At 38.2% G+C, this 27,217-nt stretch overlaps 2 protein-coding genes across 3 annotated transcripts; one reads left to right on the forward strand and one right to left on the reverse strand.

The window, feature by feature from the left end:
* Nucleotides 1-763: 763 nt before the first annotated feature.
* Nucleotides 764-4,170, reverse strand: si:dkey-238c7.16 (uncharacterized protein LOC559078 homolog). Its single transcript, XM_007244086.4, has 2 exons — nt 4,051-4,170; nt 764-2,145 (listed from the first exon to the last, which is right to left on the reverse strand). The coding sequence occupies exon 2, from the start codon at nt 2,135-2,137 to the stop codon at nt 1,295-1,297; it is 843 nt and encodes a 280-aa protein (XP_007244148.3). The 5' UTR covers nt 2,138-2,145; nt 4,051-4,170; the 3' UTR covers nt 764-1,294.
* A 6,975-nt stretch (nt 4,171-11,145) lies between these two features.
* Nucleotides 11,146-26,425, forward strand: neto2b (neuropilin (NRP) and tolloid (TLL)-like 2b). Of its 2 annotated transcripts, none has more exons than XM_049483463.1 (10): nt 11,146-13,042; nt 15,369-15,425; nt 16,574-16,703; nt 17,532-17,780; nt 17,892-17,939; nt 19,201-19,328; nt 20,202-20,430; nt 21,459-21,572; nt 22,526-22,656; nt 24,066-26,425. In XM_049483463.1, exons 3-10 carry the CDS (start codon nt 16,586-16,588, stop codon nt 24,645-24,647), a joined length of 1,599 nt encoding a protein of 532 aa, XP_049339420.1. In that variant the 5' UTR covers nt 11,146-13,042; nt 15,369-15,425; nt 16,574-16,585; the 3' UTR covers nt 24,648-26,425. The 2 variants fall into 2 exon arrangements, with proteins under 2 accessions (XP_049339420.1, XP_007244154.3); XM_007244092.4 differs by having other exon boundaries at nt 11,539-13,042; nt 16,574-16,717.
* Nucleotides 26,426-27,217: the final 792 nt, after the last annotated feature.

The following is a 27,217-nucleotide window of genomic DNA, read 5'->3' on the forward strand; positions in this document are numbered from 1 at the left end:
CTACACACTCAGCTGCCAATTCTATGGTAAAAGAAAACCTTGGGTTAAGGTCAGCTGATTGCAGATGCCGAACACTTTTCTGTGTAGTATTCTTCGTTATTAATCTACAGTGCAGAAAATAATAAAAAAGTCATAAAAAACGCTAAACGAGAAGGAATGCTGTCTGGCTGTACCTCTGTGTCTCTGTGTGTGTATGAATATAAAGGCCCAAGACTGGATGATACTGTTGGGCATTGGCTAATAGGACTACTCTGTGGAAAGCTGTGTGAATCTCATCTGGTACTCACATTCTTTGCTAGACGTAGAGGAATGAGAGACAGATTTATTTATGTGGGACGAAAGCTTCTCAGACTGGGTCCCGGAGTTTGGAGTCACCCCCCCCCTCCTGTGGCCCCTGAAACCCCTTTCCTCTGGAAAGAATGCTGCCCTTCCCCCTTCATGTTCATCTGAGAAAGCTCAAGTGCTTGTGAGTAGTGTGTAAAATGTGCTGTTGTGAGTGTTGTGACAAAGCTAAGAAGCAGAGATGTAAGAAGAACAGTAGATATCAGAGTACTGTGTTCTCAGTGCCTTCACTGTGTGTGCGCGTGCGTGTGTGTGTGTGTGTGTGTGTGTGTGTGTGTGTGAGAGTGAGTGTACTGGACACTTCAGTCCTTTCTACATAATCCAGATGTTTTTGGCTTTCTTCCACAGTATTCCCAAAAACACTCAAATGTGGGAAATTCATATGACAGTATTTCAGAAATTATTACACGGAAGACTTGGATTTTGTTTTGTGAAGTTTAATGAAATATTACAATGGTTTCAAACTAGTTTGAGATGAAACATCAGAAAGCATTACTTTTCTTATAGTTTTAAGAGAAAACCTGTCATGGATTTGAGGGTTTTTACAGTCTGTCTCAATTTATGTTCTCAGTTTGCTCCCCATGATATTATTTTCTGTCACTCCTTGTGACAGTCCACAATTTAGGCTGTTTCATCCATACACATTCAGAATAGAAAGACAAGTTATTAATATTATTATTACAGCAATTCAGTTAACGTTTCAGAACCTACTGAGTTTGAATATAATTGGAATATCTATTTATTATGTTTCATTGTGGTTGATGCAGATGCTTATGCTGGAGGTTTGTGTATTACATCTAGGTAATACATTTGGATCTTTATACATTATCGCTGGTTGCAGAAAAGGTTGCATTTTTATATCTAGGCACACTTCAGCATAATCTAGATTCTTGTCTAGGTCTGAAGTGCTTGTCCCATTTGCAGTTGTTTTCTCACAGCATGTCCATGTGTTTTATATAAGGTCAATGACAGTGCTGACAGCCGTGCTCATCGCCTGCTCCATGTCTCCCAAGTCAACCAAAGGATCAGAGTTCAGAGGTGTGGGATCAGCACCCATATCACAGTTCAGAGGAGGTTCAACTGGTGCTGCTTCCTGTTTCACGAACACCAATGATTCCTCAATCTCAAGTGGTGCATGAGTTTCGAGCTCACTGGGAAGGCCTAGGTTCTTCTCTGCCTCAAGTGTAACGTCTTTAACCACTGCTGTAGGAACAGGCTCTGGAAGTAGGCACTCTGGGATAGACTGCGACAGTAGCAGATCCTCCACAGCTGAATGTTCTGAAGGCAAATGTTCTGGTTCTTCAGGAGGTTCAGGGATGGAGAAATCAATTTTGGGTGCAGCCGCGAATGAAATATCTACCATGGGTTCATCCTTGGCTTCTGGAGCTGGAGCTGGAGCTGCAGCAGCCACCTCCTCTGTGGGGTCATCCTTCACACTGACTGCTGCCATCATGGCCTCCACGGCTCCCAAACCCTTGTTGACAATATCTTCAACTGGGCCAGCTATCTGTTCACTGACATCGCTCACTATTTTCTCTACAGCTTGTGTGACAGTCTCCAGAGGTCCAGGTTCAGTGGCTGGCTCACTAGGTGTCTCGTCCACCTCAGGGCTCACTTCTGTGGGCTTGGGTTCGGCCTCACCCTTGGAATCACCAGCTTCTGGCTTCTGTTCATCGCTCTCGGTCGCAGTTATAACCTCTGCTGTTTCAGGCTGCTCTGTGGTTGGTGACTCTGCTGCCACTCCGTCTGCTCCTGCAGCAGATTCACTCTTTCTCCGACTCAACTTTGCTCCCATTCTTCTCACTACAAAACACACAGGACATCAGACATACCACATGTTATTTATTTGGGTCATTCCAAGCTCTTTCTTCATTCAGGGTAGCACAAAACAGGCCACAGGCCAGTGCTTGGACTGCCTCAAAAATATGAACACTCAGCACTTGGCCTGCAAAAACAATGAAACTGCTGCAACTACAGAATTACAAAAGATTCATGGTGAACCCAGACCCTAAAAAACAAAGCTAATAGAATGGGAGGTTGCGGCAGGTTGGAAAAGTGATCTGCCACGACCGTGCAAATAATCGTAACCAAATCGTAAGCAAAAAGATGGACTGGGGCACCAGCACTAATTCATTCCAGTTCAGAAATAAAATGAGTTTGACATCGTAAGAAGCGGGCAACAGGAAGTGGCCTCAGCAGGAAAGACCAGATCAGATAGAAAGAAAACATCCGTAAGCTTTGTGCATGCCAGTTAGGGGAATACACTGTGGGTGTGTGAGTATCCATGCGCAAGGATTTGGCATGTTATGTTTCAGAGCTTTGCCACGTTGCCAGAGTAGAGAAGTGCACAGTCACACTGCATGTTGATTCATTTGTTGTTTGATTGAATGAGATAAACTTTAAACCTTCATGGAAAAGCTATGTAATACGGTACATACAGTTGGTATTATATAGGCCTATAACTTTGATTAAACATCTGGTTAAAACCAGTTAGCTTTAGAGTGACAGTCTGCCAAGACAAGCTGTTTTTTTCCAGTCATTACATATAATTAGTACCGCTGTCTTTTCCATCATGGTCATGTCATTTTGCTCTACTCTTATTAACATGAACAGGTTTGACTGAAGTCATGCAGACTGAAGAGATCAAATTCCTGAAGCTAATGTGGCGTCGACTGGGCGGCTTTTCCATGGGGATGGGCGATGCCATTTAACTGTATTTGTGATCTGATACCAATCAATACTGAGGTTAGTACACTGATGCTGATACTTTTGATACTTTTAAAGTGATTTTATGCATTTGTTGATTTCTATAGAATTTTAAAGAAATGCAACAAATGTAAATGTGGTTGTTATAAAATATGTGATATTGGAATATATTTATTTAAAAAATATATAATAAACTTACATAAAACTTACAGAGCATTTATACCACCTTATATGTCTGTGTGTCTCTGCAGAAGACAGGGAGCAGATGGAAAAGTAGTTACCACTATTAACATGTATTAAACATGTAAATAAAACATTTTTTATATATGTAATGTAATAAAATTGTCCACATTTACAAATATACATTGTCAATATATGTTTTTATTGTAAAAAAATGAATTGTTTCTGACAGTGTTAGTTAAAGCAGACCACTGAACCACGCCTTCTCCCAGCCCAATGAACATGGGTCCCATTACAGAGCACCGTTATTAAAGGGTGAGGCTATAACATAACATTAATTTTTCCACTATTTCCACTAAGATAGATAAGAATTACTAAATGCATTTATCATTAATCTGTCAATGAACGACACTGCCATCACCCCCTTGTTGTTTTTTGTTTGTGTTAGACTGTTTTAAAACAGTCTATTATACAGCTGGTAAAGTAATTATTGAAGCACAGAAGCAGTAAAAAATGTGCTTGGCTACTATGCTAATTGTTAATTTTGGCTTTTCACATTATTTCAGCCTTCACCAGTAAAAATACTGTACCTTCAGTTAAATTTCTAAAACAAAAACTTAAATGATAGTACCAGTCACTTAAGTAAAGCAGTCCCAAATAATTGCTTACAGTTCAAAGGCAGGCAACTTGAGTTTAGAAAGAGAGGTAGAAGTTTTAGCATTTTAAAAGAAAAACAACAGAAAAGAACAAGACACTCAAAGCTGTAATTCATTAGCCACACATTAAATATAATAAGTAAATAAGTATCCAGCTGCTACTCACCTCTTTTTGCCAAATGTTGCAGACACAGCACTACAGATCCAGGGCTGCGCTCGACTGACTCACTGACTGACTACTGACTGCGTGACTGTCCGGGATGAGTTGAGTCCAGCAGCCCCTCCCTCCTCACAGTCCTGTCCAAGAGTGCGCCTTCATAGGCTGCCCAGCCCTGCCCTTTAAAAAAGAGAGCAACTTCTAAACTGGCCTTTTTCCTGTGTTATAACTGTGCACATCATTGGCGGGTTAACTGACTGTAAGCAAGCAATCCGTGTAAGGAAATCAGCTATAAGTTCAGTGTCAAATTCCTTTGGTAAATGTGTCAGGCTGAATTACCACTAATGCACTTCAGTGCTCCAGTGGTGGAGCAGACTGCCTGCTGTCAGGTCCTTTTGGCTGGGGAATAAACTGGTTTTCCATAATTCCAGTTGAACCAGAAGCGCCCTGCAGCCCATTCTGGGTGAGTCTGTGTCTGTGGTTTTCCACTTTGCTGCTGTCATTGCACAAAAAGCCAGAGACTTCATAGCAAATGACTGCTGAGAGTACAGTCATGCTCAGTGCTGCATGCTAATGCTCTGGACTCAGCCAGTGCACGCCCTAATGCTGGGAGCAGATGGGTGCAACACTTTTATAACAGGAGTGCTGGGTCACATTAATTTTTATTGTAGAAGCAGTATGGAGTACGGACAAAAGTCTTGGGACACCTGCTCATATTTTTGCCACTGAAATCAAGAGTATTAAAAAAGTCTTTCAATTAGATTTGGAGCACTGTTGTGTGGATTTAAATGCATTCAGTGACAAAAGCATTATTGAAGGCCTGTCAGGATAACTACCTCTTTTTTTATGAATACACTATCCCAAAAATAACTGCAGTCTTATTGTCATTTCAGGACCATTTAATGCTACTGATATAATGGTGATATGATGGTATAACAATGCAATTATAATTATTTATAATTAATAATAGTTTGGGACAGGAAAAAAAAAATCTTCAACTGTTGAAGTATTTTGTGTGTATTGGACAGTGTTCTTAAAGAATTGGTCATTGGGCGACTGGCTAAAATATTGTTGAAACAAACATTCAAGGAAACACAATGAAGTACATTAAGGTAAGCAAAACTGATTAAAGTTATGTCCATTAATTGTATGATAAGTGGAACATTTCATTATAAGGACAGGCCTATGTCTAAGATGATCACCGTCCCACATCAACACCAACTCCCCGGCTCATCCCAAAAGTATTGGATGGAGCACCGTCTATCATACCAGAGAACACAGTTCCACTGCTCCACAGCTCAGTGATGGCGTCTGTGTACCCCTTAAGCCACTAGACATGGCAATAGGCATGGTTCCATGATTCCAAAATAAGCTGTTTGTGTTTTATTTGTTTCAGCAAGTAGTGCAATCCAGTGTTTTTAGAACTGTTTATAATCATGAAAATAATTCCAAAAAAACTACAAGTGTAGCCTATGGCTACAGACAGGTATGGTTAGATACTCTCCACTGCATACCAGAAAAAATCCACAAGACCTGCCTTTTGCTTGGAGATGTTCTGAACCAGTTGTCTTGTTTGGCCATCACAGTTTGGTTCTTCTCAGATTCTTACAGTTTGCCCTTGCTTCCAACACATCAACTTCCAGAACGTCCTCTTTACTTGTTGTCTAATACGCTGCCTGGCAAAAAAAGTCTCCACCTGGATTCAACTAAGTAAATGATCTGGGTTTGCTGTAGTTGATCAGGTCTGGGTTCAGCAACAGTATGTGCTGAAAGAATGAGGTCAGCTGACTACCTGAATATACTGAATATAGATCAGGTTATTCCATCAATGGATTTTTTATTCTCTGATGGCACGGGCATATTCCAAGATGATAATGTCAGGATTCATGGGGCTGGAATTGTGAAAGTGTGGATTAGGGAGCATGAGATCATCATTTGGATCACACATGGATTGGTCACCTAAGAGTCCAGATCTTAACCCAATTGAGAAGCTTTGGGATGTGCTGGATTTTGTGCAGTGGTCAGACTCTACCATCATTAATGCTGCAAGATCTTGGTGAAAAATTAATGCATCACTGGATTGAAATAAATGTTGTGACATTGCATTAGCTTATTGAAACAATGCCACAGTGAATGAGTGTATAAACTCACGCTAAAGGTGGTCTAATAAAATATTAGTGTGTGAATTTTTTTTTGGGTCAGGCAGTGTTTGTAGATCCACTCTTTGACAGGTGCAATTTGTACTTTACATGTCAATGATATGAATGTTATGCTTTCTTTGACATATTTTCCTTCACCCTGCTGTGTCTTCTTTACACAGCACTGACTTATTCAGTATTATCTGCTTTAGGATGATCAGGGTGTCCACTAGATGGAGATAAAGAGCTATTTTTCATTGCTGCAGAAGTAAAGGTCCCCACTCTAGAATGAAAGGGCTGGTTGGATTTCCCATGTTTGATTGGTTTGCTTTTGTGTGTTTTTTTTATTAACAGCCTACTTTATTCTCCCCTTTTCCTGGTTAATCTCTCTGGTGAAGTTGCTGGTATGAGGAGCTGCAACTCCAGAGCAGAGAGGATGTCTGGTTGTGTAATGAGAGTGATTGAAAGATGAGGCAGAGATCAGTCCTAACACTATATATCCCTTCATGTCTCTCTCACTCTCTCTCTCTCTCTCTCTCTCTCTCTCTCTCTTTTCGCCATGTTGTTTTAGGAGGAGGTTTTGGCAGAAAGAGTAAATACCCAGGGATGATTGGAAACATCTGTGTCAAGAGGAAGGGAGGGTGAATTTGAGACAGCACCAATCTCTCTCTCTCTCTCTCTCTCTCTCTCCCCGTGTGTGTGTGTGTGACTGAGCTGACCTTAGCAGACTTCTGAGTGAATGCTAAATTAGAGAAGACTTGAAACCCCTCTCAGAGCTACTTAAAAGTCTTTCATTTCAAATAAACATGCAACAGTTGCAGTGAACGTCTTCCTAATGATGTTGTGAGGGATGCAGCTTTGTTCAGAGCGATTTCGAGGATGCAACTGATGTATCCTTCCAGGCCCTCGTGTTCTCACCACCAGGAAAATTGTGAAAAATTAAAATGTTTACGTCAACATATCGATATTCCACCCAAACACAATATATTGCAATATCAAAATATTGTCCCAGCACTAATCAGAGCTGGGGTGCTACAATCTCCTATATGCAAGCTTGCTGCCCAGTGAAGCTGCATAAGCCATAGTTTAAAAAGAGTGGTGACTGCCTTCACATTGGAGGAGACATGGGCTAATCTTCACCCTCCTAATCTTAGGAACATTAGTAGTGATAGGGGGAATCATATGAACAGGTATTGAATGATTGGGCTTCCAAGTTAGGGAATAGTATAACATTATAAAATAATTATTAGAAATAATTCCTTTCCATTAAGAAAGAAAAAGCACACAAGTTTTGTGATGCATTTGCAAGAGGTGTGACCTTTCTAATGATGCCACCACACAGCATTGTGAGACTGTTTCAAATGTTACCACTAACCACTAAAAATAGAAGAAGAGTTTTTATAGGACAGTCCATTGGAATGCAGTTAATATCCTACTGATAAGGATGATCGACATCTGTCTGTCTGCTTTGTCTGAAGACTTGTGCATTTTATTGTCAGGAAATTGGCCTCAAGTTTGGTCAGATATTTTACAGTTTAAACTATTTTTTGCTTTATTCTTTGTACTTAAAACAACTGGAACAGTATGCCGTCACTGTCCTATAAAAACAACTCCTTTTTTGACATTTTTTTAGTTTATTACATAATGTGTAACCCACAAACTGTAACTAACACTCTGTTGAAATTTCTTGATGAATGGACAAATAGAAATGAAATATTTTTTTCCCCATCGAGTTAAGAAGGTGTTATCTCTCTTCTCTAAAGTTGTTGTTTTGAGGATACATTTCTTTGGACAGTGATGATATTTAGGCGAGTGTCCGTACTGATTGCTGCTGATTTTGAGGGTGTTTAGTCACTGTCACTGTTAAAGATCTGTCAGGACTGAGGCTCGGCTCTACATCAAGTCAGTGCTTTTGCCCTGTTGTTACAGTGATGTAATGGGGTGTATGTCTGTGTGTGTGTGTGTGTGTGTGTGTGTGTGTGTGTGTGTGTGTGTGTGTGTGTGTGTGTGTGTTTTGGCGAGGAGTGTGAGTTGTGCTGCTGCTAGTGTTGAGATATTCTGAGATTACTCTCAGCCTGGAGAGTGATGTTGAGAGATTTGTTGAAGTCTGTCACACACTCTCCAACACACACATACACACAAACACACACTCTCACACACAAACACGCACACTCACAGAACCTCACAAAACAAATGGTAGGCTGCTTAGAAACGAATCGTGCTATACTAGCCTTTCTTTCTTTCTTTCTTTCTTTCTCTTTTATCACAGTGTTTTGTTATTTGTCCTTGTCAAAATATCACTCGTATTCTATCCTGATTATTTCTCTCATTAGGTATATACAGCTGTAACACTCCTAAGAATGCCATAAGGTGGCCTCTAGCATCAGCTCACGTTGTGTGTGCATGCATGCGTGTGTGTATGTGTTACATGTACTGAGCTGAATGTTCTGTCAGATGTTTGCAAATTAATCCTGAGTTCTTCATGGATTTAACCCTGTGGGATAAATAACCCTGTGGGAGAAATATGCAGAAATATGTTTGTGTTTGAAGTTGTGCTGGTTTAGTGTTGGGTTCAGTGTGGGGTTTAGTTGGGTTTAGTTTTAGAAATGATTTTATCCGTCAGTTTTGAGTTTACATTCTCCTAAAGGCTGAGCTTTACACATGTCCGGTGTTTCTGACGTTGTGAGCATATGTGTGTGTAGAGATGTACAGAGGATATGATTATTTGAGAGAAAAACAGGATGAGATGCTTTTGATTAATCTGGAGAATGTAAGACCCCTGGTATAAGCCCCTGCTCCATTGAACCTTGAGTTTCCCAAGGATTTAATACTCAGAAAGAGGAGGGTGGGGGCTATATATTTACACATACACTTAAATACTGCTTCTACCTGAACTTACGCTTACACAGATATATAATAAATATGTCTATTTATACAGTCTAGTGTTTTAAAAGCTATATTAGTTAAAATGTTGGTTATTGGTAAATATAGTATAGTTTTTTTGGTCATCAGTGAAACATCTGCTGACACTGTAATAATAATCATAATAACAATAACAATAATAATAACAATAATAATAATATTAACAATAATAATAATTATTATTATTATTGTTAATATTATTATTATTGTAATAAAATAAAGGTATTTTTGGAGTCAGTATTCAGGCTGTTTTGACAGTAAAGAGACTAGCAAACTCTCTCCTCGCTCTCTCACTCTCTCTTTTACTCTTTATTTGTAGAAGGAAGAGAGAAAGGCAGCAGATTAAGGAAAAGATTTTACTCTGTTCTTAATCCTCCTTCACTTGACTAGACGAGTGCGATCAACTCAAATCAACTGATTCTATAAGACTGCCTCGTGCTGTCTCAGATCCCCCCCACCCCCCCGCCCGCTCCACCATCACACAGCTACACAGCTCCTTATTGTAAACATGCCTGTACAGTTTGTCCTCTTTTCTATTTGTCAATTGTCTGTGTCTATACGTCTAGCTGTCTTTCTGTCTACCTATCTCATGTAATGTAATGTTTATTAAATGTGAAATGTGGTTTTCTTATGATTTTATAAGATATATGCATTAGAATATACAACATATATTTTACCAGATTCTTACATAAACTAACTGTTTGTTAAAAAAATAACAAACAATTTCTGTTAAATTTATTTTTGTTATTGCTGGTATATCACTGTTACTATCTATTTGACCATCTATTTATACTTATATACATCTAGCCGTTTGTCTGCCTCTATGTCCGTCTGTCTATATATTTGCTTCTTGTCCACCTAGCTATCTGCCTATCTACCAACCTGTATGTTTCTAACACTTTTTTCTGTTTCTGTCTCTCTCTTTCTGTCTGTCTCTCTGTGTTTTCTCTCTCTGTCTCTCTCTCTCTCTTAATGAGGGAGTGCGTAAATCTGTGGTAGTAAAGATCTGATCTATAGGCGGATGTTCTTGTAAATGTACATATTTTCCTACATGATGCTGTATCTGATCCTGCTCTGAAGAAAACTTTCTAATCCATAAAATGAGTCTGAGCCATTCTATGGTCTAAGTCCCATGCGAGGATTAGAGGGGCTGAATTCATTTTCCTCTTGTCCTTATGGTGCAGTGCCCTCCCTCTGTTCCTTGTGTGGCTGGAAGATCAGAGGCATTTGACCCTGTGGTAAAAATAACAGCTTTAAATCTGTTACGTTAATATGGGAGTTAACGTTTTACTGATCTGATGTTTTATTGTACATGTATATATATGTAATTTAAATGCATGTTGTATGAGCATGTTCCATGCAGAAGTCAAGCATATGTTGAGAAGAGAAGCTCTAGACACACATAGAAAATCACTGAAGTTGATATGTATACTGGTTTAGACATTGTAGCCTGCTGATGAGAGTGAAGATGAGCAGCCTTTGTGTTGTTGTGACAGAAGGTTCTATTCTCAGGTGATGGAGTTGGATGCGCTGTCAGAGATGAAAGCAAAGAGTTTATTGGCTCTATTTGAATTGCAAATGTGCTTCATTTCACTGCTACAGTTGCACCGCAAGTTATTTATGAATAGAAAAAAAAAACATTAACTTCACTCCCCTTCCAGAAGGTTTGATTTAATGTGTCAGAGTAAGCGTCTTAAAGAAAAAGTTCCACTTGCTTTCGTATTTGCAAGAGGATCTGGAACTCATTACTCATCACACATTGATTATTTTAAATACATCATTAAAACACCTGTTTAATATTGTATCCATCCCTTTTGCCACTAAAACATTTTTCTAATCCGTACTATATACTATGCCTGTCAGTGGTGTTCATTTTATGTCTGATTGATATTACCTATATGACTCAACTAGTTCCAGCTTTGGTTAAGATTTCCTCTTACAGGGATATTGATAATGACCATACTTCACTGACTAGCCACTTCATTAAAACCACTTTTCATTTTATTTACATTTCATCCTCCAACATTTTTACTGTCAATACTTGAGAAGTATATTTTAGAATAAACTACTTGCAATACTTAAGGTACGAAGCCCCTAAGGTGATATCCTTTAAAAAAAATAATGAATAGCCATGACTCACTCAGACATGGGGATGAGAACCTAATGCGTGGGAACTAGATAAATAAGACGTGGAAACGAGATCCTGACAAGATAATGCATGGGAATGAGATTTTTAAAAGCAGACTGCACAAGGAAGGTAAACGGGTATGCATACTGTCTGAATCTGAGCCCATTATCTTTTAGTATGATAATTAAGTGTCTTTTACTTAGAATTATACAATGTCTCACTGCAAGAGACTCCAAAATAAACACCATAACTCATTCCAAGATGAAAATAAAAAGAAACCAATTCACTCTCAATTTTCTTACTAAAGATTATCTTTGGATTGAAGCTTTGATATGATATTCAGTTTCTTCATTAGCATTAATTTACAGAAAAGCAAGCTTTGTTATTCTCTGGCTATGACTCAATTATCTCGTTCCCACACCTTAATAAGCTGTGGCCACGGCTTAATTATCTTATTCACCCTTCGGCTACCGGAACCCCGAGGGAGCACAATTGGCTTTCTCTGGGTGGGTAGATGGTGCTCTCTGCCCACATCACTTCAAAGGGGGATGTCGATCAGCGCAAGCAGTCTGTGAGCTGATGTGTCAGAACTGAGTCTCTGCGCTTTCCTCCAAACGCGCTGTGATGCTGCATGGTAATGCTGCATCAGCAGCAGTTCAAAAAGAGGCAGTGGCTGACTTTACTTGTGTCGGAGGAGGCATGTGTTAGTCTTCGCCCTCCTGGTGTTGAGCCATCACTAGTGATAGGCTAATTGGCTGTGTAAATTGGGGAGACAATGGGAGAAAATTATGCATTAGAATCTTGTCCCAACACCTTAATAAGTCAAGGCCACGACTTATGATCTCATTTCCATGCCTTTATAAGTTGTTTCCATGCATTTTTAACATGATGGCTCCGTACTTAAGTACAAAAAATGATGAACACTTTAGTACTTCCACTTAAGTGTGGTGTTTAAAGAACGCTTCAACTTTTTCTCAAGTCACTTTTTTAATATAACACTTGTACTTTTATCTCAAGTCTGGGTCTCTAGTACTGAATACATCTCTGTTTTTAAACACTTCAGTAAAAGTGCTGAACTGAGTACAGACCACCAACCAGAATTATACAGCCAACACTGAGAGATGACCCAATTGGTGCACCAATAGATTCAGAGCTTACATGTCTCTGGTTTGGTAGAACAGCTAGCTAGGAGTGTGTTATAGAGTGGGCAGTAGGTGGATACACAGTGTTGTCTCACATTGTTTATGAAAAAGCTTCTATACACCACAGTAGTCTTTAGTAAGGTCTTAAGTGAACATGGGGATCATTATTAGCACCTAATGTATGGATATTTTATTTCCCACCCGTTTTCGACAAACTCCATCCTTATACAGACAGTAAGGTTAGCTTGTGGAGCGCTCCACCACTGGCCAATGTAATTCGAGGGGCGGGGCTTAGCCCAAAGCGGGTGGGGAATAAACTAAACAGTCTTAGATTACGCTCACTGCACTCTGCCGTCCATCCTCACTCTCAGAAACTCAGATAACGGAGAGACCGTCACTGCTGTAGGAGGACCAGCCTCTGGAACTTCTCAGCCTCTTACTTCAGCATCATTTTGATTTAGAGCTTTTGGTTTAAACATGTATTTTCGTTTTTCTTGAGGTGACGTGGAGAGGGGTTTTTTTCAGTGGAGAAATGTCGACGTGCTGGAAGAAAGCCTCAGCATCTTCTAGTCGATGAGATGTAGACAGCTGTTGGTCTGCTGGTATTCTCTTAAGACTACAGCAAGAGATCAAGAGGTGCTGGACTCGGACACGTGCTGAGATGCAGGCAGGTGAGAGAGACTCAGAGAGAGTGTTATTTAAAGAGATTTCAGTTATTAATCACATGTATTTCTTTTGAAAACCTTTTATTTCACTGGTTTCCTAATTACCCGTCTCAGTGCATTCAACTGGTGGGTTCTTTGGGGAACTGAAGGTAGTTGTGTGCATCATTTTAAAGAAGTTGAAGTCTATTGACAGAATTAACACAAATGTTCATTGTGTTTTCTGTTGTGTGGTTGTGTTGTGTAGTTATGCCTGCCTTGAACATCTTGTGGTGATCTCATTCTGTTTTTTGGCTATATACTGTGTGTTGGTTTCCCTGACAGGGATTAAGCCTGGTCCTAGACTATACAGCACTCTATTAAAAGAGATGTGTAGGCTAGGATTAAGCTCAATCACTATACAGCTCTGTAAAAAAAATATGAGACCACTTAGAAATTATGAGTTTCTTTGATTTTACCAAATTGAAAACCTCTGGAATATAATCAAAAGGAAGATGGATGATCGCAAGCCATCAAACCAAGCTGAACTGTTTGAATTTTTGCACCAGGAGTGGCAAAAAGTTACCCAAAAGCAGTTTGTATGACTGGTGGAGGAGAACATGTCAAGAAAACAAGGTTATTCCACAAAATATTGATTTCTGAACTCTTAAAACTGTATGGATATAAACTTGTTTGTGTTATTTGAGGTCTGAAAGTTCTACATCCTTTTTGTTATTTTAGCCATTTTTAATTTTCTAGCTGTCTGTAGTTTACAGAATAAAACAACAATGTTCATTGTAATCAAACATATACCTATATATAGCCAAACCAGAGAAACTGATTCAGAAAATGGAGTGGTCATACATTGTTTCCAGAGCTGTATGATCAAATATTTGTGGAATCCCCCTCTACTGAAAGCATTCAGCCACTTTAAATTGCCCACATTGCTGATACACATTGGTTTTGACAATAATGCAGAACTCTTTAAAGCAGTGTATCTACGTTCTCTGGAAGGATGGTGCTCTGTCCAGTACTTTTAGGATGAGATGGGGATGAGGTATGGTGGGGACCATTTAACATTCTGATCTCACTAATGCTCTTGTCACTGAAACCATCTACAATATGTTTTTTAAATATCATATACTATATTTTTGAGTCTGCAGATGTCCCGATATGTTTGTCCATATAGTGTATTTGTGCTCTATGATTGCTTGGTATGCCCCAGTATATTTTTCTGATGTCTAAAAAGTAGACATTAAAATGTACATTTATTATGAATTAGCATATATGTACATTCCTGTTTTGTCTATATTTCACAGAGGTTACACATTTAGTAAACACATGCTTTAGTAAACATATTTGTATTTTTGTACAGTCATGCATCAGTTGTAGTGCAGTCACACTGCATGAGTCTGTTGTGACAAATGTGTGTGTGTCTGTGTGGGATCACTTAATGATCCCTGATGACAGACGTAAAAACAATCTGTCTCTCTCTCTCTCTCTCTCTCTCTCTCTCTACACACACACACACACACACACACACGCACACTGTTTTATCTCACTCTCGCTCTGCCTTAAACTGATGCAGTGCTCTGTCACATTTCTAATCACACGGATCAAGAAACACAACAAAATCTACCAGTATTGAATTAACATTAAAGTCCAGATGGACACAAGCGATTCCTGTATGAGTGAATGTTACACTGAATATTTGCTCTAAACAAACACTGAATCAGACCAGCCTTAGCATTATTAAACCCACTGACAGGTGAAGTGAATCATTGAACCACTGATTACCTAGATCCAGTAGCATCTGTCCAGAGGTGGGATCTTCATATTGGGCAGCAAGTGAACAGTCAGTTCTTAAAGTTAATGTTTTGGAAGCAGGACAAATAGGTAAGTGTAAGAATTTGCACCAAGAACCAATTATGTTCACTAGACAAAATCAGACAAGTATTGTTGGGCGTTCCCCATATGCAGTGGTCCGTATCAATCAAAAAAGTTCGAGACCACAGAACACCTTTAGACATCTAGTGGATGTCTCAATAAATCAGAGCTGCTTTTTATGGCACAAAAATACAAAAAATGAAACAAATCAAGTCTTGCTTAAATACTAAATAAGCATACATGAGTGGATCCTTCCACCTACTGTATATTGATTACTTGCTTGTTTCATATGTGGTGCTGAAAGGACAGCTCCTCCAGACTTCTTGTGGTAAAAGCCTCCAGTAACAAAAAATATGAGCTGATAAAGATTAAAATGTGTGTGTTTAAGAATTTGAGTGCACATGCATGTGTGTGCCTACATGAAACTGTGAAATTGAAAGGTACTGGTGTTTCTGTTTCATCTTTGCAGTTTGGCTTCTGCTCATCCTGTTAGAGGAAGGCATTGCATCGACACTGAACGGTAAAGGTAGGTCCATATCTGCTTAAAATGCCTTGTCCTGTATACGAACTACAGGTGTAGGTGATACAAACCAATGCAATAACCAATTCTGCAATAAAATACCTTATTTACATTCTAACAATTTGAGGGTTAGACATTTCCTACAGGACACTTGGAGAAGCTGCCTGTTCACCCTCTACTCCACTTAATAATTCCAGATCAGTAACAGGAATCAACACAAATTCTGCATGTTTAAAAATAGATGTAAAAACTCAACAATCATAACAAAACTAAAGCTTTGGAGGACATGGACTGTTTGAGTTATATTCAGGAACATTTTGATTTTAAAATGAAGTGCAGGAAAGAGCCAGTTTTAGGATTTTAGTCATTATATTTTGACATTAGCAGATTTACTTTATATTTTCTATTACAGATACAATTATGTTTTTCAGTAATGTTTCTTATCAAACATGAAAGCTTTTTATGTAAAGCTTGAACAGAAATCCTCAGGATTTAGTGGTGTAATATCAGGCAGACAATTGACAAAAATCCTGGCCTGTTAAGGGGTTAAATAATAGCTACACTGTTCACATTGTAGGTCCTAAATTGTTTAGTTGTCTGCATTTGATATTACAACTGATCTTGCAGCCCTCTTTTCCCTGGGCTTTGTTGTTGCACAGCATGTTTAAAGCAGCATGTTTAAGATGTACCCTTAGATGATGTTGAAATCAGGTGAAAATTTATTCCAAAGGCTTTAGATTGTCTTTTTTTAAAGTAATTTATTGTGGTTTCTGAGGAGTGTTTTAAGCAATAATAATGGTGTACAGACAGTTTTTGACATATTGTTTGCACCTGTACCAGTACCACACACAGAACCTGTATGCATCCATACCCAACCGTATCTCATATCTCATCTTGTATTAATGCTCAGGGCAGCTCAGCAGGGTCCTAGAGGTTACTTTTTGTTTCAGTTGTACAGTTTTCCCCATAAACCTTTACTCTAATATTGCAAACATTTATATATATATCATAATTATATTTTCACTTTTGAAATTTTATTTGATTCCTTATTGATGCACTCTGTTTTTAGCCAGTGAGTTTATATTACAGTTTTGATGATAACTCTGTTTGTGTGTGTGTGTGTGTGTGTGTGTATGTGTTTGTGTGTGTTGCAGCATTGTCTGAGAATGTGGCTGAATCTAAAAAGCGACCGACTCAGTGTGGGTCATGGGTACGCAACCCCAATGGAGGAATGTTCCACTCCCCGAACTTCCCCAACACCTACCCACCTAACAAAGACTGTGTGTATGTACTTGAGGGTATGTGTCCCACACTTTCTCTCTATCTCTCTCTCTGTCTCTCTCTCTGTATCTCTCTTTGTCTTACACGCATACACGCATACATATGAAACCTTTATTACTTACCCCAGTTGGTTCTCAAACTGTGTATGGGTTCCACTGGTGGCACTCGAAGGTGGTACACTAGATGAAAAAAACATCTGCTTGCATTGAAATATTAAGAACTAAAATCTATAAGTTTTCACCTGTAATTTGTAAACATAGGTTAGTGCTTTACCCGTTCAAACCCGTCCTTCACTCTCAGAACTACAGTGTTATCATTATTAACATCAGTTTTATTGGTCCTACAGTAAAACCTTGTGGAATGCCACAAGATATGATAATGTACATCAGTCAGTCAGTTGCCAACAGTTCACTAAAGTTTCTGCTCTCATGTTGTTTATTCTTCTCTGTCTAAATCCTTCTGAGAGTCTCAGTAGGATAAAATACTGTATTAACCAGAAACAATAATTAAATAACTTACCTAATTATACTAACTTACAGACTACAAAAGTAAGCAAGCTTCAAACAACAGGTGAAGAACAATTACCCAAAGATATGAGGTGTGTATATGTGTGAATTGCATGTCTAGATTAATGTGTGTAAATAACTATGTGTGTGGTAACTACATGAGTTTCTGTGAAATGGCTTTAAGTGATACTTGGAGGTTTTAGTTTGGTCATTGGTAGTATATGGCCTAAAAAGTTAAGAGTTAAGAGAGCTACTGACTTAGCTCCTAACAGAATGTGCTTGTACACACTCTAAAAACAGTGATTCTCTCATTTCTTGTTTGTAGCCCTGCCAAGAAACAGGATTGAACTGGTGTTTGATGAAAATTTCTTCATCGAGCCGTCTTTTGAGTGCCGGTTTGACCACCTTGAGATCCGTGATGGACCCTTTGGCTTCTCTCCACTCATAAACCGTTTTTGTGGATCTCAGAGTCCCGGGACAGTCGCCTCCACTGGACGCTTCATGTGGATCAAGTTTACCAGTGATGAGGAGCTGGAGGGCATGGGCTTTCGGGTGGAATACACTTTTACTGTTGGTAAGCACCTGCAAATACAAAACGCACACACATTGTCACACACATTCAGTGTATTTTAGTTTATTCATTGCTTATTTATTGTATTTGTTCATTTGTTGTTACTACATGCAGATCCTGACTTTCATCTCCATGAAGGTGGACTGTTGAATCCCATTCCAGGTATCTAATATTTATTTATTTTTTGTGATAAATATATATATTTATTTGAATAGATGTCAGGAATAATGAGTTGAGTAAGTTGACCCTCCCTCTCCCCCATCATTCAGCACAATGCTAGGCAGTTCAGGCGTCTTTTAGCTGAAGAACTGGAAGTTGGTGTTCTCCTCCAGTTATGTTTAACTCTCCAATGACATTGTGTTACTGGTTTAAAAGTTTGAAAAGGTATGATTGATGGCATCCCTTTGGCATCCTTTGATGGAGGTTGAAAATTGGGTTAGAAAAGGATTAAATTTGGGTGCACCAAAGTCTAAACCGAGGAGGCCGCTGAGACTAGAAAAGTAGGCTACGCCATTTCCACATGAATAAAACATATTACATCAACACAACTGCCAAAAGTACGTAATATGAAAGACAAATTTGTGCTAATGTAATGCATTTTTTATGATCTACACATTTGAATCCAAATCACTTCTCAGTGTAGCTAAGGGTGAACTCTAAGTTCAGTGATGGTTCACAGGCTGAGATGTTTCTTTAGCTGGGGGCCTCTTAACTTAGTGCTTCATATCATTGGAACTATCGTTGGGCATATACTAATTTTGGAAGTTTTAAAATACACTTAATACAAATTAACTCTCATTGTTACTGTAAATGCACCAGCATATCTACCACCAGTTATAAGCATATCACCCTATTATAAACTTTTTTTTAGTGTTTTAAGGCACTTTTTAAGGGCACTCAGAGTTAGTATGGTATATACATGGTTATTTGTTGAAATGACTAAACAATAGCATGCACACAGTCTAGTCCCTGTAGAGAATCACAGCCAGTAGAATAGGACTGACTCTATGGAGCATATAAATATGGACCTAACAGGCACCAAGTTGGAAATTTGGTGATCTGGTGAGGTTGTAATCAGCTCACATCCAAACTTTATTACTGTTCTATTCACTGAATGCAATAAAATTCTTACAGCAGTGCTCCAAAATCTAGTAGAGAGCCTTCCATGGAGAATAGAGACCTTTATACCAAAAAAGCAGGATATAAGCAACATTATGGCATCTTTACTTAATCTTCTGTTTTTCATTTACTTAGGAATGATACTTAATGAGTGTTCAGTTTTGGTCTTCTGCATGGTGCACAGTTTGCGAAAATGGCCTAATGATATCTCATCTGGATTTGCTTTAGTAATAGTTTCCTGAGCACTTCTCATTATCTTGTTTCTTTCCTTTCTCTCCTCTCTCTTTCTATGTATCCCTCTTAGACTGCCAGTTTGAGCTGAATGGGCCCGATGGCTTAATCAGATCCAGTCAGGTGGAGGAAGAGAATAAAGTGAAATCGGATGAAGCAGTGGACTGCATATGGACTATCCGAGCTCCACCTAACAACAGGGTTACTGAGGCATTCTTATAAAACTTCCCTCACCACCAATCTGTCTCTGGGTGTAAAACATAATATTGCTATCATAGCAAATCTCGTAAATGTCAGTTTTATTGTTGTCATGCAATAGTTTGGCTCTGTGGTCAAAATATTTGTTGATTTGAATCTGATTTCCAAAAGACAAAGTTAAATATCAAGCATGATTATATTTTTTTGTTTATCTTTTACAGTTTCTAAATAACAAAACAATAACTTGTAATGCAGTCACAACCCCCTTGGTAATTATCACAGCTTTTAAATGCCTTTTTATGACACCTAAGGGTATTTCAGTTCTTGTTTGGGGAATTCTTGCTTATTCGTCCTGCAGAAAGCCTCTAGTCCTGTGAGAATCTTTATTTGCTGCACTTAAGTCTTTTGTGGTCATTCAACAGATTTTTAAGGATGTTTAGGTTCTAAAATCCTTTCCTTCAACTCCCATTTCTGATCTTATATTCTTCTCCTGCTCCTCAGTTGATCTTTTAATTATGTAACTATTCAGTGGGTGTTCAAACAGATTAGGGGTGCCCAGACCTATGCATGTCACTGGGAATACATGGTAAAAGTAATGCTTCCAAGTTTGTACCATTTTTATTGGTAATTTTAACATGACATTTCATCTCAGTGTAGGTAGCTATATGGACAAAATCACTGGCACAGCTACACATTGTATGCTCTTTAAAAATCAACAGTTATTTTACTAATGTCTGAAAAAAATGAATAGAAACCTGTGGTTTTAATATGATGACATCAAACTTCCTGTAATGCACTGATTTACCCCAGTTTATTTATCTTAACTTTATCTCTTTCTTTCATTCAACTCTCACTCCTCTTTTCTTTCTCTTACAGATCTTTTTGCGTTTCTTGGAGTATCAGTTGGAGAACTCCAACGAGTGTAAGAAGAACTTTGTAGCTGTGTATGATGGCAGCAATGCTATTGAGGACCTCAAGGCCAAGTTCTGCAGCACCGTTGCGAACGACTTGATGCTTGATAATGAAGTGGGGGTGGTCAGAATGTGGGCTGACGAGACGAGCAGACTGAGCAGATTCCGCATGCTTTTCACCTTCTTTGCTGATCGTGAGTACTCCTTCAGTCTTGACCTTTCATTTCTGTCCTTCTTAGAGAGCCTATTCAAAATCTGACATATTTCTCTCTGCTCAAACTCGCATGGGTATAGAAAAGAATACAGCATAGAAAAACTAGGCATAAATGAGTATGTGTACTCCAGTATATATAATCATATTCAGTGTGGCCTGTAAAACGTGTTAGACATATAAAGAGCTACAAAGATTCAGATTGTGTTTTACAAGAGCTCAGATCTATCAAATTTGAGTTGCTGCACGACAGTAAAAAGGAGCTCTTAGCCAAAAACAATGTCTACGTTAATAAATTCTCTGACTCTTTAATCCTTGTTCTAACACTTCGGTTTGAACTTTGGCTCCTATAAGCAGCTGTCTAAAGATCTGGAAAGCACCAAGAACATTTTAAGCTTTTCATTTTCATATTCTCATTAACATAATTCAGGGGAACTGTGGAGGTGATGTTGAGATCTGGAGGACCAAGAAAACTCTTCTTAACAGCTCATATGCTGTTTAGAAAGGCAAATCTAAATCTCCCATTCTGCTTCCAAAGAAAAGGCAGAAATTTTAAATCAGACGTTTGGCACAACTATTATCTACATGAAAGAATCATGAATCGAAAATCTTGCCTGCAACCTTGCTGCGGAACTCTGCATTTTAAAAACAGTTGCCGTGGACTCAAAATAGGCCACAGTTAGCAAAAGTGCATTTACCAAAAAATCAACAGAATTTCATAGAAATAACAAGCTACTAGCTTATAGACTTGATCATATTGTGTTTTACGTATGATTATTGATGGTGCTGGGCCTAATATTAAATTATTTTTAATTAGTTTAGATGAATAAACAAATTTTTAAGGTGCATAAATGGACTAGGACTATATAATTAAGTACTAATGCATATATTTTTAAATATAGTTATAGGATATAATGTATGTCTAAACCTTCAGGTTAATGGGTCCACCATGTGGTTGTTAATGGTACTACATTATCTAATACAGCTTTTGTCTTGCTGTTGTGTTTGCAGCTCCTTGTATGTCCAATGCCTTCTTTTGTGACACCAACATGTGTATCAATCAGACCCTGGTGTGCAATGGTATTCAGAACTGTGTGTTTCCCTGGGATGAGAACAACTGCCAAGGTAAGACTGTAGGGGAGTTGGCGGGTGTGGGGGTGTGGGTGTTTGCATGTACAGCTCTGGAATAAATTAAGAGACCACCACTGTTTCTGAATTACTTTCTCTGATTTTGCTATTTATAGGTATATGTTTCATTAAAATGAACATGGTTGTTGATTCTATAAACTACAGATTCCTCCCAAATTCCAAATTAAAATATTGTTTTTTAGAGCATTTATTTGCAGAAAAGAAATGGCTGAAATAACAATGAAATAACAAAATAACAAAAATGCAGAGCTTCCAGACCTAAAATAATGTCCATAATAATAATATTCATAACATTTTAAGAGTTCAGAAATTAACATGAATTAACATTAACAATAGAAATTAACATTTTAATCACAGTTTTCATCCATCTTGGCATGTTCTCCTCCACCAGTCTTACACACTGCTTTTGGATAACTTTTTGCCACTTCTGGTGCAAAACATTTTAAGCAGTTTAGTTTGGTTTAATGGTTTGTGATCATCCATCTTCCTCTTGATTATATTCCAGAGGTTTTCAAATTGGTAAAATCAAAGAAACCTATTATTTTTAAGTGATCTCTTATTTTTTCCAGAGCTGTATATGTGTGTTTGTTACTTATATAATTGGCTGGTATAAGTGTAGCATATTTAACAAACTCTTTAGCTGTACATTAAATCTAATATGAGAATTTGATTTGGGTCAAAAACAGGGGGCACACATTTTTATAACTATTTCAATTAATTCATTCTAAAACCAATAATTACATGCATCCAGGAAATCTCCCTGTTACAATGGGTTGAGTGGGTTCTCTATACTAATTATAATAAAAACAAAATACAATGTTGCCTTTCTCCTTCTTTTGCACACTCTGTCTCCTTTTGTTCTTTCTCTACTCCTTTTTTCTCACTCTTTTCCATTCCTTTCCCCAACCCCCCACCCCCTTATTTTTTAGAAACAAAAACCAAAAGTGTTTTCCATCAGATGAGTAAGACTCATAGCACGGTGATTGCAGCGTCCACTGGTGTGGTCCTTCTTCTCCTCATCTTATCAGTGCTGGTGCAGATGAAACAGCCCAGAAAGAAGGTGAAACCAGACAGCATAAAATCATAAACACTCAATCAGCTTTATAAACCACTTTACAGACTATAAACTACAAATTACACTGCCTCAATTGACACACACTCTGCTCTGGATTCAACGGAAATCCCACCGATACTCACCTGATCGTTTTATGAGGATTTACACTTTTTATATCTGATCTTTTGACCCGTTTCTTTTTTTATGTTCATTATAAACTCAACCGTTCAAATTAAATATGGACAGTTCATAAAATGAACAGAACACTACCACTCCCTGTATTTCAGATTATTCATTAGCTGCAGTTGCAGAGTTTGTCTAAGTAAAGTGTTTTTTATACAGACATGACAGTAGTTTGGAATTATTGAAATCAATGAAATCAATTTTATTTTTTATTTTATGAGCAATAAATAATTAATGTGCTTTATTTTTGTGAACTAATAAAAAAAGTTTTTTGTATCAATTCTAATTTATTGGAAGTAACAGCAAATAAATAATGTTTAATTGGAATATCCTATTGGAATAAGATATTCACTATAAAGTTTTATACGAGACTTTTTTTGTAACAAATTGAAACATATGGACTTTTGATCTTTGTTTAAACAATATGGAGAGATGGCAGAAATATAACTTAACACATCAAAATCATTTGTAAAATGTAATTCATAGGCTGCAGATAATTAGAACATGATCAGAGCGGATTTTGAAGGAGCCTCTCTTATTTAAACCTCAGACATTATGGCTGTGTCCCAGTTGTGTATACTTATTTTAATATTTTAAGAAAAAAGGTAATGTAGTGTTGCTATGCCAACACACATCACTGCAAGTTCTGCACGTTATCTGTCTAATATTGTTCCAGACCTGAGTAGCTGTGCCCTTTTTGTTTTGCATTGCATTTTGGGATAATAGTGTACATTGTAACCACACTTAGTATGTACTGCGTATATTTGAGTACACTCAACTTTGACTACTTAGTAAGTATTTGGGGCACAAACTTAGTTTGGCTTGATTCTTGAAGTGAGTGGATCACCATGGTTAGATCTTTTTCAAAGAGCTCTTTAATACCAGTAATTAGTTTGTATATACAGACGAATCTCCACTTTACTACATCATTTCACACTGTGTCAAACTTTCTTGATGAATGGACCAATAGAAATAGTCCAAAATGACCAGGCATAAAATGTACTTACATTTACTTCTATTGAAAGTTAAGGTTTTCTTATTCTTCTGTAAAGCTTCTGTTTTGGAGAAACATGTTTTTCATTGGACAGTGACTAATCAGAACATAATCATTTTTATTTATCTGAAACCAGTCTACTTTTCATCATTTTTGAAGTGTATTTTCTGTGCAGTGTGCTTTTACCCTTTTTCTCCTTTAACTATGTATAAGTACTGTATGTGCATATGCTTTACAGGTGTTGCCGCGTAAGAGCCTGTTCAGTGCTGCTGAGCTGCAGGAGGTGCTGGAGCCTCCTCATTACGAGCTCCTCTCCCTGCGTGAGCGGGAGGTGCCGGATGAGCTGGCCAAGCTATCCGAGGAGCTGGAGAGCTTCCAGAAGCTTCGCCGCTGCTCCTCCGCATCCCGCTGCATCCGCGAGCATCACTGCGGCGCACCTGGCAGCGCCTGCCCTGCCGGCCTGGCGGCCAAAGTGCAGCAGCTGTCTCAGTGCTCTGATGACCTGTCAGTGGGGCACAGTGACAGGGGCCTTGCTAGCTATCCCAGCCGGAGGAGCGGCCACGGGCCACACACACACTCCCTGCCCCATGGTGCACACTCACAAATGCATACACACAGCATGCAGAGCCTGCGGGAGGCCATGGAGGATGGGGCATACGGGCTGGAGGAGCGGGTGATGGAGGAGATGGGCTGCAGGGATGTGTTCAGTCATGGAGAGATGTTTGGACGAGGAGACGGGTTCAGCCGTGGTGGCAGCGCAGTCATGGTGCGGAACCACGGCAACCCCGTCCAGCATCGGTCCCTGTCCATGGACTTTTGAACAGAGTAGAGCAGTAAGTCTGGAGATAAAATGTATGCACTGGAACTTCTAAATGCACTGGAAAATCCACTGGTTTGGACTTCTAGAAACTGGTGAAACTGGATAAACTGATCAATAATCTCCTATAGTTGCTTTTCAGTTATTGTACTATGCAATCAAAGGCCATACCATTGACATTTGACTCCTAACTGATCAGCAGAAACTGCCTGTTGATGAGGAACATCATCTTAATTCTGTCCATGTCTTAATTCTGTATGTTGACACCCCTCCTATTGAAAAAAATCCTCTACCTTAAGTTGTACCCAGTGCTGACCCAAATGTGCAAACATGCACACAGCTTGTCTTATCCTTGTAGAGAAGTGTTGCCAATAGAAACGGACTCTCTGGAGCAGAGTAACATTGAGCTGTGGAGCTATGTTTTCTGTATTGATGGAGCTCCATCAAAAACCTTTGGGATGAGTTAGAGATTTGAGAGTAATGTAGGGTGGTAATCATCCAACATCTTGACCTTATTAACACCCTAACCTTACTGTCATTGACTGCAATCAGATCCTCTCCCCAATGCTGCAAAATCTAGTAGTAAGTCTTCCCTGCATTAACTTTTTTAATACCATTGATTTCAGAAAAAAAAAACAATTGACTAGCAGTTGTCCCAATACATTTGTCCTTATAGTGTGTGTGCTCTGCGTAGTAAGTTCTTCTGTAGAAACAGTAACTAAACTTTACTGAACAAAATTTGTATAGAACAATTCCTGTTCAAGTAGGTGTAGCACACAGCTTCTTTTAAAACCTACATTTTAAGGCTGATGTCCGAGATATTGTCCACATGCTCTTTTAAACTGCCCATTTATGGCATTTCAGTGTTCTGGAAAGCTTGTCCATCACAACTTCACAATAGTTGAAGTTCAAATGGATCAGTGGTAGGAGGAGCATAGTTAGGTCTCTTATCTTAAAGGAGTTGCTAGGTAGATCTGCACTCCTATGCTTTAGATGATTGTTTCATGGGGTTTAAAAACTGATAATTGGAAATGTCTATAATTGTAATAAATGTATAAGAATGTAACAATTTAAATATTTTTCACATCCCAATTAATTTAAATATCTAACTCTATTTTAAAACAAACTAAAAGTCTAAAAAGTTTTAGTTTGATATCTTAGGAGTTAAATATAAAATGCTTTGCTGGTGAAGACATTCTCAGCTCTGGACTGGATTGACGAGCCAAATTTTGTCATGTTTCTGCTGCAGTGTAAACATGGGTGTAAACATGGTAGTATTATAATAGGCTTTAGCTAAATCGAAAGTCCCATTCACAGCACCACCTTCTGCTGCTGGATGTGTGGATAAACAGACAGATGTAGGTCAGAGGGGTTATAAACACTAAAAAACACAACAGCATTAGAGCACTCATCATAGAAACTGTAACCAATACTAGTTCTGCTCTGTTTACACACTTAAACACAACATTTCATCAATGTTTTCTGTCATTTACAATACATACACAGATATACATTAGATATATCTTTGTTTTTATCTTTGTAGCAGCTAATTTTTTAGTTTACCTTACATTTTTAGAAACTAGTCTTAATAAAATGTTCAAGATATCACCTTATTTAATTTCGATCACAGAAATTGCAATATTACCAACATTGATTTGACCTGGGTTATCTTACAATACTTATTATTAAAGAGTATGTTGCATTAGTAATTAAGACCTTTGTCTCTTTCCATATCGCAGTGTTTGTTGTCAGTTGAATAATAAAAAATGCTCTGATAATTATGTTATGTGTTTTTGTCTTTATCTAATTGATCCAGCATGTTATTTTGTTGCAGATATACTCTACTAAACTCTGCAAGCCTTGTTAATTTGTCTGGCCTGATCCTAATCATAAAAGTCATAATAGCTGCTGTAACACTATAACTCAGTGATTTATTGATCTACTTAAGGTGAGACCTGTGAAAGGAGGTCAGCCCTGACATTACAGTCATATGAAAAAGTTAGGGCACCCCTATTAATTTTAATCATTTTTAGTTCTAAATATTTGGGTGTTTGCTACAGTCATTTCAGTTTGATATATCTAATAACTGATGGACACAGTAATATTTCAGGATTGAAATGAGGTTTATTGTACTAACAGAAAATGTGCAATATGCATTAAACCAAAATTTGACCGGTGCAAAAGCATGGGCACTCTTATCATTTTATTGATTTGAATACTCCTAACTACTTTTTACTGACTTACTGAGGCACAAAATTGGTTGGGTAACCTCACTGAGCTTTGAACTTCATAGCCAGGTGTATCCAATCATGAGAAAATGTATTTAAGGTGGCCAATTGCAAGTTGTTCTCCTATTTGAGTCTCCTCTGAAGAGTGACATCATGGGCTCATCAAAACAACTCTCAAATGATATAAAAACAAAGATTGTTCAACATAGTTGTTCAGGGGAAAAATACAAAAAGTTGTCTCATAGATTTAACCTGTCAGTTTCCACTGTGAGGAACATAGTAAGGAAATGGAAGGGACAGTTCTTGTTAAGCCCAGAAGTGGCAGACCAAGAAAAATATCAGAAA

The sequence above is a fragment of the Astyanax mexicanus genome, chromosome 9, assembly GCF_023375975.1.
Source record: "Astyanax mexicanus isolate ESR-SI-001 chromosome 9, AstMex3_surface, whole genome shotgun sequence".
In the NCBI taxonomy this organism is placed as follows: domain Eukaryota; kingdom Metazoa; phylum Chordata; class Actinopteri; order Characiformes; family Acestrorhamphidae; genus Astyanax; species Astyanax mexicanus.